This window comes from Muntiacus reevesi, chromosome 10 (genome assembly GCF_963930625.1).
Source record: "Muntiacus reevesi chromosome 10, mMunRee1.1, whole genome shotgun sequence".
Lineage (NCBI taxonomy): Eukaryota > Metazoa > Chordata > Mammalia > Artiodactyla > Cervidae > Muntiacus > Muntiacus reevesi.
In genome coordinates this window covers 75,753,196-75,770,495 of record NC_089258.1, presented here as the reverse complement: position 1 = coordinate 75,770,495, position 17,300 = coordinate 75,753,196, and the positions used below count along the sequence as shown (strand labels likewise).

General features: G+C 38.3%; 1 protein-coding gene across 1 annotated transcript; it reads right to left on the bottom strand.

Annotated features, from left to right (window-relative positions):
* Positions 1-664: 664 nt before the first annotated feature.
* On the bottom strand, positions 665-14,827 carry IDO1 (indoleamine 2,3-dioxygenase 1). The gene is made up of 10 exons (XM_065946785.1): positions 14,709-14,827; positions 10,079-10,174; positions 9,845-9,964; positions 9,233-9,351; positions 8,462-8,476; positions 6,023-6,122; positions 5,366-5,483; positions 4,060-4,111; positions 2,293-2,441; positions 665-1,321 (listed from the first exon to the last, which is right to left on the bottom strand). Exons 1-10 carry the CDS (start codon positions 14,781-14,783, stop codon positions 960-962), a joined length of 1,206 nt encoding a protein of 401 aa, XP_065802857.1. The 5' UTR covers positions 14,784-14,827; the 3' UTR covers positions 665-959.
* Positions 14,828-17,300: the final 2,473 nt, after the last annotated feature.

Genomic DNA, 17,300 nt, shown 5'->3' with positions numbered 1-17,300 from the left:
GTTTGATGTTGATTTTCTATTTTATGTATTGTAGCGTGTATATGTTGGGAGAAGGCAATGGCACCCCACTCCAGTACTCTTGCCTGGAAAATCCCGTGGATGGAGGAGCCTGGTGGGCTGCAGTCCATGGGGTCGCTAAGAGTTGGACACAACTGAGCGACTTCAGTTTCAGTTTTCACATTATGCATTGCAGAAGGAAATGGCAACCCACTCCAGCGTTCTTGCCTGGAGAATCCCGGGGACGGGGGAGCCTGGTGGGCTGCCGTCTATGGGGTCGCACAGAGTCAGACATGACTGAAGCGACTTAGCAGCAGCAGCAGCAGTGTGTATATGTTAATCCCAAGCTCTTAATTTACCACCACCACCACCACCAACACCCCCGCCCACCACACACCACCTTTCCACTTGGGTAACCAGAATTTGCTTTCAAAGTCTGTGAGTCTGTTTGTGTTTTGTAAATAAGTTCATTTTCAACATTTTTACTGAACCAGGAAGAAACACACCACACTCATTTCTTTTTTCTAAAAATTTAAAATTTTATTTTTAATTGGAGGATAATTGGTTTACAATATTGTGTAAGTTTCTGTAATAAATCATCATGAATCAGGCATAGGTATATATGTTCCTGCCTCTGGAGTCTTCCTCCCACCCCATCCCACCCCTCTAGGTTGTCACACAGCACTGATTTCTTTTCAGCCCTGAATAATATTCTATTGTCAGGATGTACTTCGATTTGTTCATCCATTGAGCCAGTGAAGGGCATCTTGGATGCTTTCAAGTTTGGGTGATTATGATAAAGCTGCAATAAACATCCTTGTGCAGGTTTTTGTATGAACATAAGTTTCATTTCCCTCTCAAATGAAAAATATGAATGCTATTTCTGTTATAATGGGCAGAGATGATTAACACATGTCAAAATATACAAAATATGCCACAAAATATACTTTCTTGGATTACAATTAATGTTCCTTCAACAGGCAATTCACAGTTTTACCTCTTACAGTCTTCAGAAAGTCCATGAGATTGGTGCCTCCAGTTCCTTTACTTTCTGCCTCTAAATCTTCTTCCGAGCTTTCCCCCGTGGATTGCCGGCTTGCAGGAATTATGATGTATTTAACTACTATTTGCAAATGGTAGTTTCTCAAGGAGACCATAGCTTGCACGCACTCATTGTAAGTTTTCTGAAGGGTAGCATTGCCTTTTGAAAGAACAAACTCACGGACTGAGGGCCTTGACTTTAATGAGAGGAGAAAGCTCTGGTGAGCTGGTGGCATGTATGTTCTCATCTCCTGGAGAAATTCAGCAGCAGGGTCTGAAGGAACTGAAGACAGAGATGAGTTAATAAGGAGTCTGAAGCAGTCTCCAATCCAGGGAGGGAGGGCTGAGTGGGGTCAGAGTGGGTGGCCATGAATTTATAACCATCAAGTTAGCATTCTACTAATCTTGCTACCAGTAATGGTAATTACTGCAAAATGCACTTAATTCTGAAAACCCCATGAGCTAAACTCATTCATTATATTGTTGTTTTGCTTCCTTTCTCATGTTCCTACTGTATTTGATCCTTCTAAGGACAGGGTAGATGTACTATACTTGATAGACTGTGATGCTGAGTCCAAGAGAGTTAAAGGGACGATTTTAAAATAAGAGAATGAGCTCAGAAAAAAAAAACAAAAACAAAAAACCCAAAACTTACTGGCACGCACCCCAAAGCTTTCCCCTTTGACTGTTCAATAGCAGTTTACAAAAGAAAGAAAAGCAGAAAGAAGTTCTTCCTGGAGCTTCTTCCTCTGCTCCTTTAATCCCCTAGAAAGAATGTAATTTACGTGGCTCATCTTTAAACTTTGGTGCACGTATTGGCCCTGGGCTCCCTGGGCAGTAGGTTGGGGAACTAGAACCGTGCCAAGCCTTCCCACTCTCTAGCTTCAGCTTGTGGTCTTATCTCAGTCAGAGGCTTTTTCTTTCTAAATCTGACCTTACATGTTCAGGACATTCAATATTGTCTTCACCACTCAATCAGACCTCATAGACATGTTCAAATATCAAGATCAAGATGGTGTTGAACTTGGTCTGAGTTCTGGCTTCCCTGCTTTTTAGTTGGTTAACAGGGAGACTGTTTTTGAGCCTCTTTCAGTTTCTGCTTCTTCATGGTGTAATGAGATGATTGCAGTAAAGTCTCCACTGATTCTTCTAAAAGTATCTGATAAGCTCAGATAAGATGCTGATGGGAAGGGACTTTTTAGACACTATCCTATTAGCCTAAGCGATGCTGGTCCTTTGTCATTTGCTGCTCACCTCCACCAACAGTGTGCTGAATGCCTAGGAGAACATCAAAACACTGAAAGATGCTGCTTTGGGCTGCACTGCCTCCAGCAAACTTCTTTGGGGTGTCCCAGACGCCTTCATACAGGAGGCCTTCTGACAGCAAAGGGTTGCCTTTCCAACTAAATCAGGAAGGAAAGAATAATCGGTATTTTATCAATTGCCAATTTTTCATATGTCAAATCTTGCAACAGAGGATGAGTGGAAGGTGAAATGAGCTAGGCTTCATTATACTTCTTCCATACTCCCCCTTCTACTCATGTTCAAGCATAAGAATAATAATTAACATGGTTCTGAGCAAATTCAGCATTCTGGGGTCCATTGCTTTGTCCAAATAGGCTCATAAATTTTCTCAGTTATTTTAATAATTGTTCTAGTGATCTAAACTATTCATTGGATGGCTGATTTTTGGCATTATAGGATTAATAACTATTTGCACCATTGCTGCCATCACTAGCGTTACTTTACAAACCTCAATTCAAACACATAATTTTATCCAAAATTGGACTAAAGATGCTCATACTATGTGGGCCACTCAGGCTCAAATAGATGAGGATATTCAAAAAGAAATACAGGAACTGAGAACAGCCATCAGATGGGTTGGAGATCAATGAACAGATGTACAAAAACAGATGATGCTAAAATGTGATTGAAATTCTACTCAACTTCATGTTACTCCTGTTCATTTCTATAATAGTGGCTACAACTGGAAACAAATCAAGTTTCATTTTTAAAACATATATGATAATGCCTTTCTGAATGTATAGTTATTACAAAAATAATATGTGAAACCTTTTCTAATAATCTGCCCTCTTCCACTAGTATGGGAACTTTAGCTAAACAATTGGCTGATCAATTATCTGGGCTAGACCCACATGGATGGTTTCAAAGCCTTACTCATAGCATTGGGTCTAGAACTATAATTTTGGTGATTGTCTTAACAATTATTTTTGTTGTCTACTGTTGCTTTCATGCAAAGACTGTCAAAACTAAATAAACTCTGATGGTCAGAACTCTTCTTACAAATATTATAAATAAATAAGGGGGAATTGTCAGGGAATGTTTGATGGGAGGATTCCTACGTGCTGTCTCTCATGAGTCCTTTGTCCCTCTTCAAGCAGAACAGCATGCTGCTCCCAGGAACTGAGGTCATTTAGTAAACATTCTCTTTAGGACAAAACTGCTTAGTTTCATTCCCCTTTCTTGAGATATGGATTGTCTCCTGACCTTGTGACTAACATTACCCCTTGTTCCCTTGGTAACGGTTGCTACATGTTTGGTTTTCTGATCTCTATCATTCCCAAAAGAAGTTTCTTGTACCACAGCCTATATATACTCATAGAAAAATCATTAAAGCACCTTTGCTCCATCAGAGCTTAGGTCCCCGGGTCTTTTTTTGTCTCTCTCTCTCTCTTTTACTTTCTTATCATCGACTCTGTACCACCAGGTTCCGGTCCATTAAAGGACCCCAACAAGCATAAGGATTCTATAAGTCAAATCTTACCTTGCACCACCAAAGGTTATTTCACTCTCTAAAATGAGTAGCTTTCTTGTCCCTACTCCAGTATTTGCCTGCCCAAGTAGTAACCGAGAGAATAGCCTACTGTTTCTTGTAACATGTATTTTAGGATATAAATTGTTTCTTAAACTGGATTGATAGTGGGGACCACCAGGAAAATTTGTTGTCTTCTTTTTGTTAGTTGTCTAAGTGAAAACAGAAGCAAGCATAAGGTTACATACCCAGACAAGTATATTCGAAGAACATTGAAAAACAGGTTTGGATCCACATATTCTAAAAACAAACAAACAAAAAAGATGAGATACACCTAATTAAGTAGCATCATTGGGAAAAATCAAGGTGTTATAAACAACTGATCCTGGATTTCAGTATAGGAAACAAGAAAGGTGCTAGGTCAGTCTGTGCAGAAACATCCCTGAGGTCAAGCTTTCACTCACCTGTCCTTTATCGCACCTGTGAACACTGAACAGGGTCTACTATGGGAACAACACACATCTTGTGACAAAGAGCCCTGACCCATTCATCCTCAGGAGAGGATGATGAGTCTCCTGACTCATCCTCAGGAGACCAATTAAACTGCCAACATTTACTTAAGGACGCTTCATATGTTTACTGGGCTTCCGTTGTGGCTCAGCAGTAAAGACTCTACTTGCCTGCGATGAAGATGTGAGTTGGATCCCTGGGTTGAGAAGATTCCCTGGAGAAGGGAATGGCAACCTACCCTGGTATTCTTGCCTGGAGAATCCCATGGACAGAGAAGCCTGGTGGGCTACAGTCCATGGGATCGTAAGAGTTGGACACAACTAAGGGACTAAACAACAGCAACATGTTTTTACTGGCATAACTGATAAATTTCTTACATAAAGAAACTCCAAATCTAAACACAAAAACCAAAAATAAAACAAAACCTCCAGGAGCCCTGGGGACCACATCTCTGGGTGTCCCTCCCCAGAGCCTGCTAATGTCTTTGGTTTGAAGGTCAATCTTCTTGCCAAAGCCCACTGCTACACAATCACATATTTGTAAGACCCATCCAGTAGGGGACATTTCCTTTTGCAAATCCTTGTTTATGTACTCTTTTTGTTACTGTTTTTAGCTGTTAATTTTATGATAAATTTCGAGCCCTGTGGCTGTTTTAGATGGCTTTCTAGTTAATTTACGTAAAAGCAGAATTCATAAAGAGTTCTCATCAAGCAGAAGCTAAGTTTTTCAGAACTTAACATATCCTGCACCTTGGGCAAGTTTTTCCATAATTTTTAGTGGAATTTTGGCTTCCCTGTTTATTATTTATATCATCTTGGGTCGTTTATCTTCTCTCTCAAAATTTAGATTCTCTTCTCTGTAAGATGAACATAATAAAACTCACCACATGGAAAGTACGTATAATAATTCAGTGAGATAAAGGAAACCGCAAATACAATTACTATGTGAGAGTTGGTTTTGCTTCTGTTTTCTCTGCAAGTCTACATCTAGATAACCAGAAACATCTGAGCATGGTCTAGCATTTGCAAGGCACACAATACTTGCCATGAATTTGGGAAAACACGTCCAGGGCTTTGCGCAGGCTGGAAGATATGTCAAGTAGTGCCTTCTGCAAAGTATCTGAGTCTTCACGTTTTACTGCATCAAATATAATGGGGATCACCTTTAATAAAAAAAGAAAACAAACACTCAGATTTCATAACACTAAATATTAGCAGAGAATTAAGTTCTTCTAAATCTTAATGCCCAAGTTAAATTTGGCATTTCCATTTCTTTCTTGGATTGAATACCCTTGGATTGTTTGACTAATTTTCATATGTTTAATTAAACTTGAGTTTGTCTTTATTAATTTATCACTTAGAGATAAGTTTATATAGTTTTATGTATTTCTATCTCTAAGGCAAAAAATCATTAGATTTTGTCACTGTGAGACAGAGTTCCCATGGCAAGTTGCATTGAAAATACTTCTCTCTTATTAGGGCTTCAAATTTGATTCTAATTATATGGCTCTTACATTTTATATTTTAGAAAAGACAAAAAAAAAAAGTATTTATTTGTACCAGGCGATTCCTTATCTCCAATTCAATCAGGAAATCCTCTATTCAGTCAGGATCAAGTTACTTTATGCATAATAACGTTCTGTTGCTAAGTAATTGTTCTGCTTAAGTGAATCAAAATGCACATTTTTCTGGACTGACATACTTTGATTGCAGAGGCAGCTGCTATTTCCACCAACAGAGAAACCAGAAAGAAGCCTTTGCCGCAGTCCCCACCAGGAAATGAGAACAGAATGTCCATATTCCTGAGAAAATTAATCCAGGAAGTCAAGAATTTAGTAAAAATAAAAGAAAGAAAGCTAAAAAGAAGAAAAAATAATTTGATAACAATATTGATCTATTTGTTAGATCCTTACTCATTTTCAAGACTTTTATTTACCCTCCATTTTCAAAATAATCTGTGAGATAAGTTTGGCAGGTCTACTATATCCATATGTAGTTAGGAATATTAATGTTAGGTCTGTTGTCTAAAGTCATAAAATTAACAGTACTTTAAGCTGGAACTTAAAATTCCATTCTAGAACTTGAAACTAGAAGCTTCAAGAGCATTTCTTTTTCTATTAGCCCATCAATTTTTCACAAATTTGTAAACTCAAGGTTTATAGAGATATCTGTGAGGTATGGTTTACAAAAGTAGATTTTTGACTTAAATAAACATATTTATCTGTGAGCCTGACTCAATTTCTCAGTGATATATCCTGCCTTACAAAGGAATTGGTTGGGAAATTCAAATAATTTATTACACCTTATTTTCTTTTGCACTGAAGTTTTGTGTTGGTGTAAATATGGTCTCAGTATTAGTACACCTCTGAGTCTCATGGCAGTTAAATGTACGGTCTCAAACCATTTCTACACCTAACTTCCTGGGGCTCGTTGAATAAGATATTTCATTGGTTTCAGCCTCAAGTGGGGCTGGTGACATCATTCTCCCATTTAAAAATATTCCATAACTTCCCCTTTAAGATACTGTTTTAACCCCTTATCAGAGCCCAAAGTACTATGTAATAATTCTATAGTTTATTTCTTCATCCCCTTCCTATACTGTTACCTTCCTTATTTATGATGTATTAGTGACACTAGCCTTCCTTCAATTCTGAAAATGCACCAAGATTTTTGTCATTTCAAAGCCCTCATTCTTGCTGTTTCCTCCACTGTGAACATGCTCAGCTTTTCCTTCTTCTTCCTTTACTTTTTTCTGGCCACATGACACATGGGATCTTAGTTCTCCAACCAGGGATAGGGAACACGCTGTGCAATGGAAGTACAGAATCTTAACCACTGGGCCACCAGGGAAGTCCCAGCTTTTCCTTCTTCTAACCTATGCCTAGTCACTCTTTCAAACCCAGCTTAAATTCCTTGCTGTAGGATTCTTTCCTTGTGCTTTTTGTTTGACTTGAACTCATAGTCCTTTAATTCCTTAATTCTTCTCTTGATCTTGTAGCAATTTACATAATTTTCATGTATCTTCTTTCCTCCAAATTAACCCAGTTTCATGAGGGTAAGCTTATTCCTATATTTACTTTAGCTTCCCTAGCTCTTAGCTTCTGTTAAGTACCTAGGCCCAAAATAGTAAGAATTGGGTCAAAAAGAATAGTTTTATTACTTCTGGCGACTGAGGTCATGGGGTCATGGATACACAGATGTACGTGCATTTTGTGTGTATGCATGTTAATTATATTCATTGGCAGATCTTCCTAAACTTACAATGGTGTTATATCTCAATAAAGCCATCTTCAGTTGGAGATAAGTTGAAAATTCATTCAATATGCCTAACCTACCACATATCAGATATCAGCCTATCAAATATTAGCCTTGTGGTCCTGCTAAGCTGTGCCTGACTCAAGATGTGTCTGTCTCACTGTGACCTTGGGGTCACAGTCATTGTGATCCCAAGGACTCTAGCCCGCCAGGCTCCTCTGTCCATGGGGTTTTCCAGGCAAGAATACTGGAGTGGATTGCCATTTCCTCCTCCAGAGGATCTTCCTGTCCCAGAGCTCAACCCACTTCTCCTGGGTCCCCTGCATTGGCAGGCGGATTCTTTACCACTGACCCAGCTGGGTGCCCCAGAGTTTAGCCTAGCCTACCGTAAATGTGCTTAGAATATTTGCATTAGCCTAGACTTGGGCAAAATCATCTAACACAAAGTCTATTTTATAGTCAAGTGTGGAATACCTCATGATTTATTGAATACTGAAAGTGAAAAGCAGAATGGTCGTCTGGGTGCATGATGGTTGTAAGTGTATTAGTTGTTTACCCTCTTGACAGTGAGGCTGCCTGGAAGCTGCACTGCCCTGCCCAGGATCACAGGAGAGTATGTACTGCACATCTACTTAGGGAAAGATCAAAATTCAAAATTCAAACAGTTTATAGTGAATGTATATCACTTTTGCACCATCCTAAGGTCAAAAAATCATAAGTTGAACCACCCTTAAGTCAGGTATCATCTGCATATACAAGTAAGATTTTTGTGTTTTTTGCCTAAAATCAATTAGTCTTTTAAAAGAATTCACTTGGAGGGTAGTGATACATCCTTATTTACTTTGAATGACAGTAATTCTTCAAATCAAAAAGATGGAGTACTTACTCATAAGTCATGGGCCTTAGGAGAGCAGCCACAAAGCCATGGATCAATTGGAAGATGGAAAGGAAACCAATGTAAAAATTAAATGGTTTTGAGTTATTTCATTTAATACTACTGATCTAGCAAAGGTAAAAAAAATACATAAAAATGTAAAGGTGTGTTTTTTTCAATATTTGTCAAGTAGGTGTCACAAACATTTAATTTAGGACTTTACAAGTGAAAGAAACAATTAAATATGCAAGGAACACATGTGGCTTGTCAAAACCAATTGGAAACCTTGTTACTAATAAGAAATTTTCAAGATCAAATTACTTCATTTTGCAGTACTCCCACATCTAGAACATGCCTCTGAGCATGAATACACGTGTGATGAACACGCACCCAGAGCCTCTGACCCTTCATTGTAGCAGATCCATTACTCAGTGCTTAGGAAGGGCCGGGATTCTAAGCAGATTCTTTTGAAAGTCCAGAGGTTGCCACATTTACTACCAAAGATGTGTTGATTCCACTCAGTAGTTAAAATTGAAACTTGCAGAATCTCAAAAGAAGCCAGTATCAAAAGAAACCAGTCAAACTGATCAAACTGAACACTTAAGATATGTACATTTCATTGTATGTTGACAAGACGCCTCTCTCTCTTACATGCATGTATCTTTTACATCTTAACAACACAGAAGAAAGCCATGCTGCCAAAGATTAAACAAATGACCAATTCCCTTTTGATTAAAATACTGTGCACACTCTTAATTCCTGTTATAATCACTGTTTACATACCCACTGGGGTCCTTTTTCTTCCAGTTTGCCAAGACACAATCTGCATAAAGCAGAATAGGAGGCAGTCCCAGCTTCTCAGACAGCTTGCAGTAAGGAACAGCGATATTGCTTGGCAAGACCTAATGAAAACACGACTTTTAGTATTAACCTTTGAAATATCTCACCCTCGCTTCTGCTTTCTGGGTGTGAAAAGATTAACTGTTCTACATAAGGGCCCTGTGAAACGAAACCAATGTGTCATTGCCTCTTCCTCATTTTGTAACTTAAGCCTAGTACTTGTAAATACCCTTGTACTTGTAAATGTAAAAGCCCTTACATTTGAGATTTGTGATGATGTGGACATAATCTGGGCATAGAGAGAACAAAGCCTAACCTTGAGAGCCAGGGGAAATCCAGGCTGTATTCTTGACTTTCTAATGGCCTGTGAATCATTTGCAACAATTCGCTCAAGCATCCATCCATTCCCCAAATATTTGTTAGGCAACTCCTCTGCACAAGATCCTCAAGCTTCACAAATGCCGTGACAATACTCTTAGAGTTCGTTTACATTAAATGTCAATGGGATGTCAGTCTGTTGTGTCAGCATAAAAGAATATAAGAAAATCTCCAAACCTTTCGGATGTCTCCATCGCCTTGACCCCACACGTAGGCCATGGTGATGTATCCCAGAACCAAGTGTCCCAGACGCTGTGCCCTGTGGCCTCGGAGGCCATCGATGCTGAGCATTGCTAACTGAGAACAAATAGAGAGATGGACTCAACTCAAAATGCGTGATGTGACTGCCACAAAACCAAGTCAATGCTTTTAAGAAGCTGAAATAGAAGACATGTGATATTTTTTCCAAACCTTATCAACTTCCATACGTAGTTGGTTGTTCTCGATCAGTTCAGGCAGATTTCTAGCAATAGAGATCCAGGCATCATAAGGATGAGGTAGCTCCTCCTTGAAAAGAAGAAACAGGGCTTTGATTGACCAGCAGAAGGTATTGTCCAATAGTGGTGCCTCCACTGATGGTCCATGTGGCCTCTGCATCGATGCCGTGGGATGCTGATGCACACTTAACCTGTCTAGGGCCACCAGGCCATGCATTGTAACCTGCACACTCAGCGCTCAGGACCTTCTCTGTGCTCCTCCTCTTCTTCTCAACTGCCTCCTTTGCAAAGATCCCTTGAAACATTTCATTGAACTCTTCCTGACTATTCCATTCCATAGGTATGCCTCCAATGAGAAATCCTATGAATTATACCCTTTCACGTTAAGTGATTTGTTATTGTTGCTGTTTAGTCACTTAATTGTGTCCCAACTCTTTAAGACCCCATGGACTTAGCCTACCAGGTGTCCCTGTCCATGGGATTTCCCAGGCAAGAATACTGGAGTGGGTTGCCATTTCCATCTCCAGGGGAACTTTCCGACCCAGGGATGGAACCCAAGTCTTCTGCATTGGTGGGCAGATTCTTTATCACTGAGCCACCAGGGAATCCCTAAGTAATTTACTGCCGTCTGCTATATTTTTACCTTCTCAGCTAGATGTTAAGCTTTTTTTGTGAATAGACGGAAAATGAGATTTATTAAATGTCAGTAATGAGACAGTTTTGCTTCAATTTTTCATTTATGTATTGTTTAATTATTATAATGGCCCCCAAAGTTTTCTCCATGTCATAAATAAGCAAGGCTCAGGCAGATTTATGGCTTGTTTTGTGCACATAGTTCATTGTGATTCAAACATAAGGATTTCCAACTTCTAAAAGATGTTTTCTCTTTTTATATCTCACTATCTGAAGGCAAGGGTTTTATCATACTTTTAATTCTGTATTTCTTAGCACAGTACTAGACATGCAAGAGATGCTGTATATATATGTATATATATGTGCATATATATATATGCATGTATATATGTGTATATATGTATATATATGTATTCATGTTGATTGCTTCCTTTCATACAACAGGCAACTTTTTGGTCAAGTATGTAAAACTGAAATCCAAATAAAAGAGTATTATAAATAAGACTGCTCCGTGTTATGTGGCAGCCTAGATGGGATGGGAGTTTGGGGGAGAATGGTTAAATGTGTATGTATGGCTAAATCTTTTTGCTGTCTGCCTTAAACTAAAGGAAATCAGTCCTGAATATTCGCTGATGCTGAAGCTGAAACTCCAATACTTTGCCCATCTGATTCTGAAGAATGACTCCGATGCTGGGAAAGATTGAATGCAGGAGAAGGGGACAACAGAGGATGAGATGGTTAGATGGTATCACGGACATGATGGACATGAGTTTGAGCAAGCTCCGGGAGTTGGTGATGGACAGGGAAGCCTGGCGTGCTGCCACCCATGGGATCGCAAAGAATCAGACATGACTGAGTGACGGAACTGACCGACTGAAACTATTACAACAATGTTAATTGGCTATACTCCAATACAAAATAAAAAGTTTAAAAAAAAGGACCCCCAAACCCAGCATGGAATAACTTAAGTCCCATGTCACTAAATGGAGATAATACTTAATTACATACAGTTTCTGCCTCTCCTAGAGTGGAGTCCTAAACCAGTCAATCCAGAATCCCCTGGCTAGCAGTAGAGAACTGATCTGCTCATAGAGCCCTGCTTTTCTCTAAAGAAATGTGACCTCAATACAGCTAACCCACTCTCTGCAGGGATGACTTCCTTCTTTCTGCTCTCTTCTGCTTATAAAAGTGTTTCATTTTTGCACAGCTCCTGAGAGTACTTTTCTTCCTGATAGCTGGGATGATACCCATTTCATGAATCACTGAAGGAAGCCAATGACGTTTTGAATTTTACTCAATTGGGTTTTGTTTTTAATAAGTTCCTCCCTGGGTACTATTTCTAATCATGTCTCAAAGGAAAACATAAAAACCAAAGAACTAGGTCACAGCCTGAAATGAGATTCAGAGTCCTGAAAACTCCTTCATTAAGCTTCTTGGGGGCACCGATCCTGAATTAAGGGGAGAGAGCATGAACTGAAACCAAGGTGAGTGAGGTTTTAAGCTTCAAAACCAAGTTAATATTATAAGGAAGCTATAAAATATGAAGACAAATGTAATAAAAACTTCAAACCTGTTCAGGGGTTACAGACAACTGGCTAGACTTAGTCAGGGCAAATTTTTAGGAATGAAAGATCCAAGCAGTATATTCATTAGATAATCACCTTTCTTGTGTTTGCTCTGAATTTTTTCTCCCTAACCACAAAACTACTCTGCTCTGATGATTTTAGTAATACATACATATTTTCTTTATTCTGTGTTTCATGTGTAGCACATCTGAAATTTTTATTGGGGCTACTTTCTCCAAATAACAGAAGTACTTTATTATGCGTCCAGATTAGTGTCTTATTAGACAGAACTTTCAACAAATGTAAAATTCAACCACTAATATCTTCTGGTTCAAAGGATGCTTAAATGATATATTATAAATTAGTAAAGGGTAACACAGAGAGCCATTTAACTCCTGCTAGATGAGAGAATGCATTTTGCATCTACATGAAATCAGAAGACAAACTATTTTGCTTTACAACTGGAAGGTGATAGATTATAAGAGATGAAATGGGCATTTTTGAACCTCTAATTTCCAGGAAAGATCTTCAGTGAGGAAATAAAAGTAAATTCTAATTTTGTTTTCATCCTGTTTCAGGATACTAAGTCTAATTTCATAGGTATCTCAAGTAGCAGCATTGTTTTTTAAATAGCTCAGGAAGAGTTTTATTTTGCTTTAGTTTTGGAGTTTACCCCCTTGGAATCTGTTTTAGAGGTCTACATAATTACTTGTGGCTTCCTTGGTGGCTAAACAAAGAATCTGCCTGCAATGTAGGAGACTCAGGTTCAATCCCTGGGTAGGGAAGATTCCTTGGAGAAGGGAATGGCAACCCACTCCAGTATTCTTGCCTGTAGAATTCCATGGACAGAGGAGTATGGCGGGCTACAGTCCATGGGGTAGAAAAGAGTCGGACACAACTGAAAGATTTCCACTTACTTATTCACATAATTATTGTGATTGTTTTCTTTTATATGAGAACCAACCTTATAGGGAAATAAAGAATAAATTTGACATGAGACTTTGCAGTTTCTGAAAAAGTTTTTTTTTTTTTTTTGGTACCATTGATAAATATTTCCTCAAAACATCCAATCTTGGCACCTGTGCACTTTAGTGAAGAGAGAATAAATCTGAATATTATTGATTTGAACATATAAAGTAAGTCAGTTGCTTTTAGCAATAAAATTAAAACATCTGCTTCATTTTCTTCAATTAATCATGTGAAGAGGAAAATTAGATTGGGACAAAGAATTTGCTTTAGATTTGCCTATATTAACCAAGGTATTTACAAGCAAGACGTGATTTCTAAGTATAGTTAGATTCTGACTAAAATATGTATTTGTCACACTTAAAGGTTGTCTCTAGAGTCTGGATTCTGCTCCGGTCACAAGCAAACAGATACATCCTGGGATATACAGCATTGCCACAACATATTGCTGGCTCCTAGAAATCCTCTCCTGGAATCTCACAAACTTCATTAAAACCAGGAAAACAAACGATAACCAAAAACCAAAATAGTGTCCTGTGTTCTCCCCTTCTCTTGAGTTAGGCAGTGTAGCATAATAGATAATGGTTTTCAGACCATGGATTCTGGAACCAGACTGATTAGACTCACTTCCTATCCCTGTTATTACTAGCTGTGTGAGTTTGGATAATTACTTAACTTCTGCATGGCTTACTTTCTCATCAGGAAAATGAAATTAATAACATACATACCTTTCAGGATGATTGTAAAGATGGAGTAAGTTAATATTTGTAAATTGCTAAAAATGAGATAGAAGTGTGTGATGATTAAGATATTAAAGAGAAGATGCTTTTCATGGGATTCTTGGGAAGATAACTTAGGAAACTATAGTCTTAAGACACACATTTATTCTAATGCCTTGCCTCTTGTAGCAAGACCTGTGGAAAAAGCACGCAAGTCTAGCAGGTTTAACTCTCTCTAAGACTGAAACTTAGGTTTAGTAAATGCCAAACAATATTAATACAACACGAAGCTGCTTGATGCCCCACCTCAAAAACATTATCAAAGCAGGAACACATGCTTTGTGCAATCTAAAGTTTATCAGCTGAAAAAGGAGGTTCCTTTGACTTATGGGTCATTAATTACTTTTAAAAAAATTTTTTCAAAATACCCCCTGAAATGTGATTGTCGAAAATAAAATACCTCTATAGTTACCTTATCTCATCACTCCCTGTACCTGTGCAAGATGAGTAAGAAGGGCCTCTAAGGCTAAGTTTCTAGGAAGAAAATTTTAAGAAAGTTAATCAAGATCCCTTTGTTCAAACTCTGCCTCCAATTTCGGTACCTCTATATCTATTTGTTCAGTAGAAATTACTGAACCACATTTATTCAGTAGAAGTTAACTTGCCTAGGTAAGTCAAGATAAGAAAATAATTTTGCCCATATTCCAGTGTCCTGTCTTACCAGTGGAAGTGGCAGAGCAAAGCCCACATCCTCATCTATGTGGTATTCCTCAAAGATGGTCCGAGAGTGCTCCATAGGAGGTGACTTGTCAACTGCTGTTCTTGCAGCCTACTCTGGTCCTTCTCAGGCTAGATGCTTTCAGAGCATCTATTTATTACAGAGGTTGTCATAGCCAACAACCACAACTCACCACGTAGGCAGTAAGAAATGACTTTCACTTTTGGAATAGTTTCATTTTCCACTTTTTGTATTTGTAGTTTGATGAAAAATAAACCTACAAAAGCATGATTGTTCATCACATGAAGAAACTGAAAGTGTATATTCCATATCGAACATTTCTGGGAACATAATTTGCTTACTGCCTAAGGGAAGTTGGAAAAGGCCTGATTGAAATAGCAAAAAACATGAAAGTAGGTGGCCAGAAAGAACATTTTTATTTTATGGGAACCATTAAAACTTTGAATTAACCACGCCTAGTGGTTTGCTGGGAGGGATTGGGGGCAGGAGGAGAAGGGGACGGCAGAGGATGAGATGGCTGGATGGGTTTGAGTAAACTCCGGAAGTTGGGGACGGACAGGAAGGCCTGGAGTGATGCAATTCATGGGGTCGCTGAGTCAGACCTGACTGAGCGACTGAACTGACTGACTGACTGACTGAATGGTTTAAACCAACTTTTAATTATTGTAGTCACTGGCTTTCTTTTAAACTCTCAGGGTTCTTTGAACATATTAGTGTCTTGTTTCAGCAGCCATGAAAAAAAATTTTTGGTAGCCAGAATTAGTGCCTCTGAAATAGGAAAGTAAATAAATAAAGAAACAAAAAAGCAAGCACATGAATTTAGAAGCATAGCATCTCTTCACCCCGCTAGTCCCATTTTTCTTTACCAAGATTCCATAAGAGTTCTCAATCTGTTCTTTCTATTCCTAATGAGTGATTTTTAAAAATTTTTAATTGGAGGATAGTTGCTTTACAATGTTGTGTTGGTTTCTGCAAAACAACAATTGAATCAGCTACGTGTATACATATATTTCCTCCCTCTTGAGCCTCCTTCCCAACCCACCTCCATCTCATCCCTCTAGATCATCACAGAACACTGGCTTGAGCTCCCTGTGCTATGCATCTGCTTCCCACTAGCTATTTATTTTACCCCAGTAGTGTATATGCTAAAATTTCAATGCTACTGTCTCAATTTTTTCCACCCTCTCCATCCCCAACTGTGGAAAATTTTCTTGCATCTCTACTGTATATGATCTCTAAGGGACTAGTAAGGCAATAGTCCACATTTGGAGACTTTAGAAAATGCTTAAAGGTTGAAATAAATTATAAAAATCTATCTTGAAAATAGTTCTTTCAAAATGCAAATTAAGGTTGCATTTAGTAAAGGTTTTCAGGGTGTCTGGAGGTCTGTGGTCACTTGGGTATATGATCAAACGATCTTATACACAAAGCTGAAACAAGAGAGGAAGCCATCCTGTTCATTATGATGGTCAAAAGGAGAAAAAAGAAGTGAGTGTTCAGTACATTAACAGAAAATGCAATGTTGTCATCCAGGTTTCAGTACTTACAATAGATTTTGACAATACATTGCATTGGAATGACTTCATTCTAGAAGTCATTCTAGACTTCATTCTAGAATAGTATTCTTCCTAATCACGTGATGACTTTTGATAAGCATTATTCTTCCTTATTACATGATGACTTTTGATAAAGATGTAGTTTTGCAAGAATAGGTTTCCTTTACTGTAAAGGTAAAGGAAATTGAAACTAAAATTACACAGCCAAGAGAATACAAATGGCTGTGCTTCTTTAAAATTCATCCTCCTACACTGCTGGTAGGAATGTAAATTGGGACAGTTAATGTGCAAAACAGTATGCAGGTTCCTCAGTAAACCAAAAATAGAGTTGCCATATAATCCAGCAATCCCACTTCTGGGCATATTCCCAGACAAAACTCTAATTCAAAAAGATACATGCACCCTTATGTTCATGGCAGTGCTATTCACAATAGCCAAGACATGGAAAAAACAACCTAAATGTTCATTGACAGGTGAATGGATAAAGAAGACATGGTACAATGGAATACTACTCAGCCAAAATAAAGAGCAAAATAATGCCATTTGCAGCAACATGCATGCATCTCAAGGTTATCACACGAAGTGAATTTAGAAAGAGAAAGACAAATATCATATGATATCACTTATATGTGTGATCTAAAATATGACACAAATGAACCTATCTATGAGACAGAAACAGACTCACAGACATAGAGAACCGACTTTTGATCGCCAAAGTAGAGGGGGGAGGTGGTTGGGGGAGGGATGGAGTGGAGGTTAGGGTTAGCACATGTAAGCTTTTGCAGAGATAATGGCTAAGCAACAACGTTCTATTGTATAGCACAAGAAACTACAGTCAATTTCCTTTGGTAAACCATAACAGGAAACAATATTTTTTAAAGAAGAATGCTGCTCTTCAACACAAATTAACACAACATTGTAAGCCAACTATACTTCAATAGAAAATAAAAATAAAAATGAATGGTTCATGAGACTAAGACTGCTGAAATCAGATCCAAGGGAAAACAATTACAAACAA

Excerpts from the sequence above, each read along its gene's own strand:
- IDO1 (XM_065946785.1), bottom strand. The coding sequence starts at position 14,783 with ATGGAGCACTCTCGGACCATCTTTGAGGAATACCACATAGATGAGGAT. Across the intron at positions 10,175-14,708 it reads TTGCTCTGCCACTTCCACTG|GAGGAGCTACCTCATCCTTA; the intron begins GTAAGACAGGAC and ends CTTCTTTTCAAG. Across the intron at positions 1,322-2,292 it reads TCAGCACACTGTTGGTGGAG|TTCCTTCAGACCCTGCTGCT; the intron begins GTGAGCAGCAAA and ends CTCTGTCTTCAG.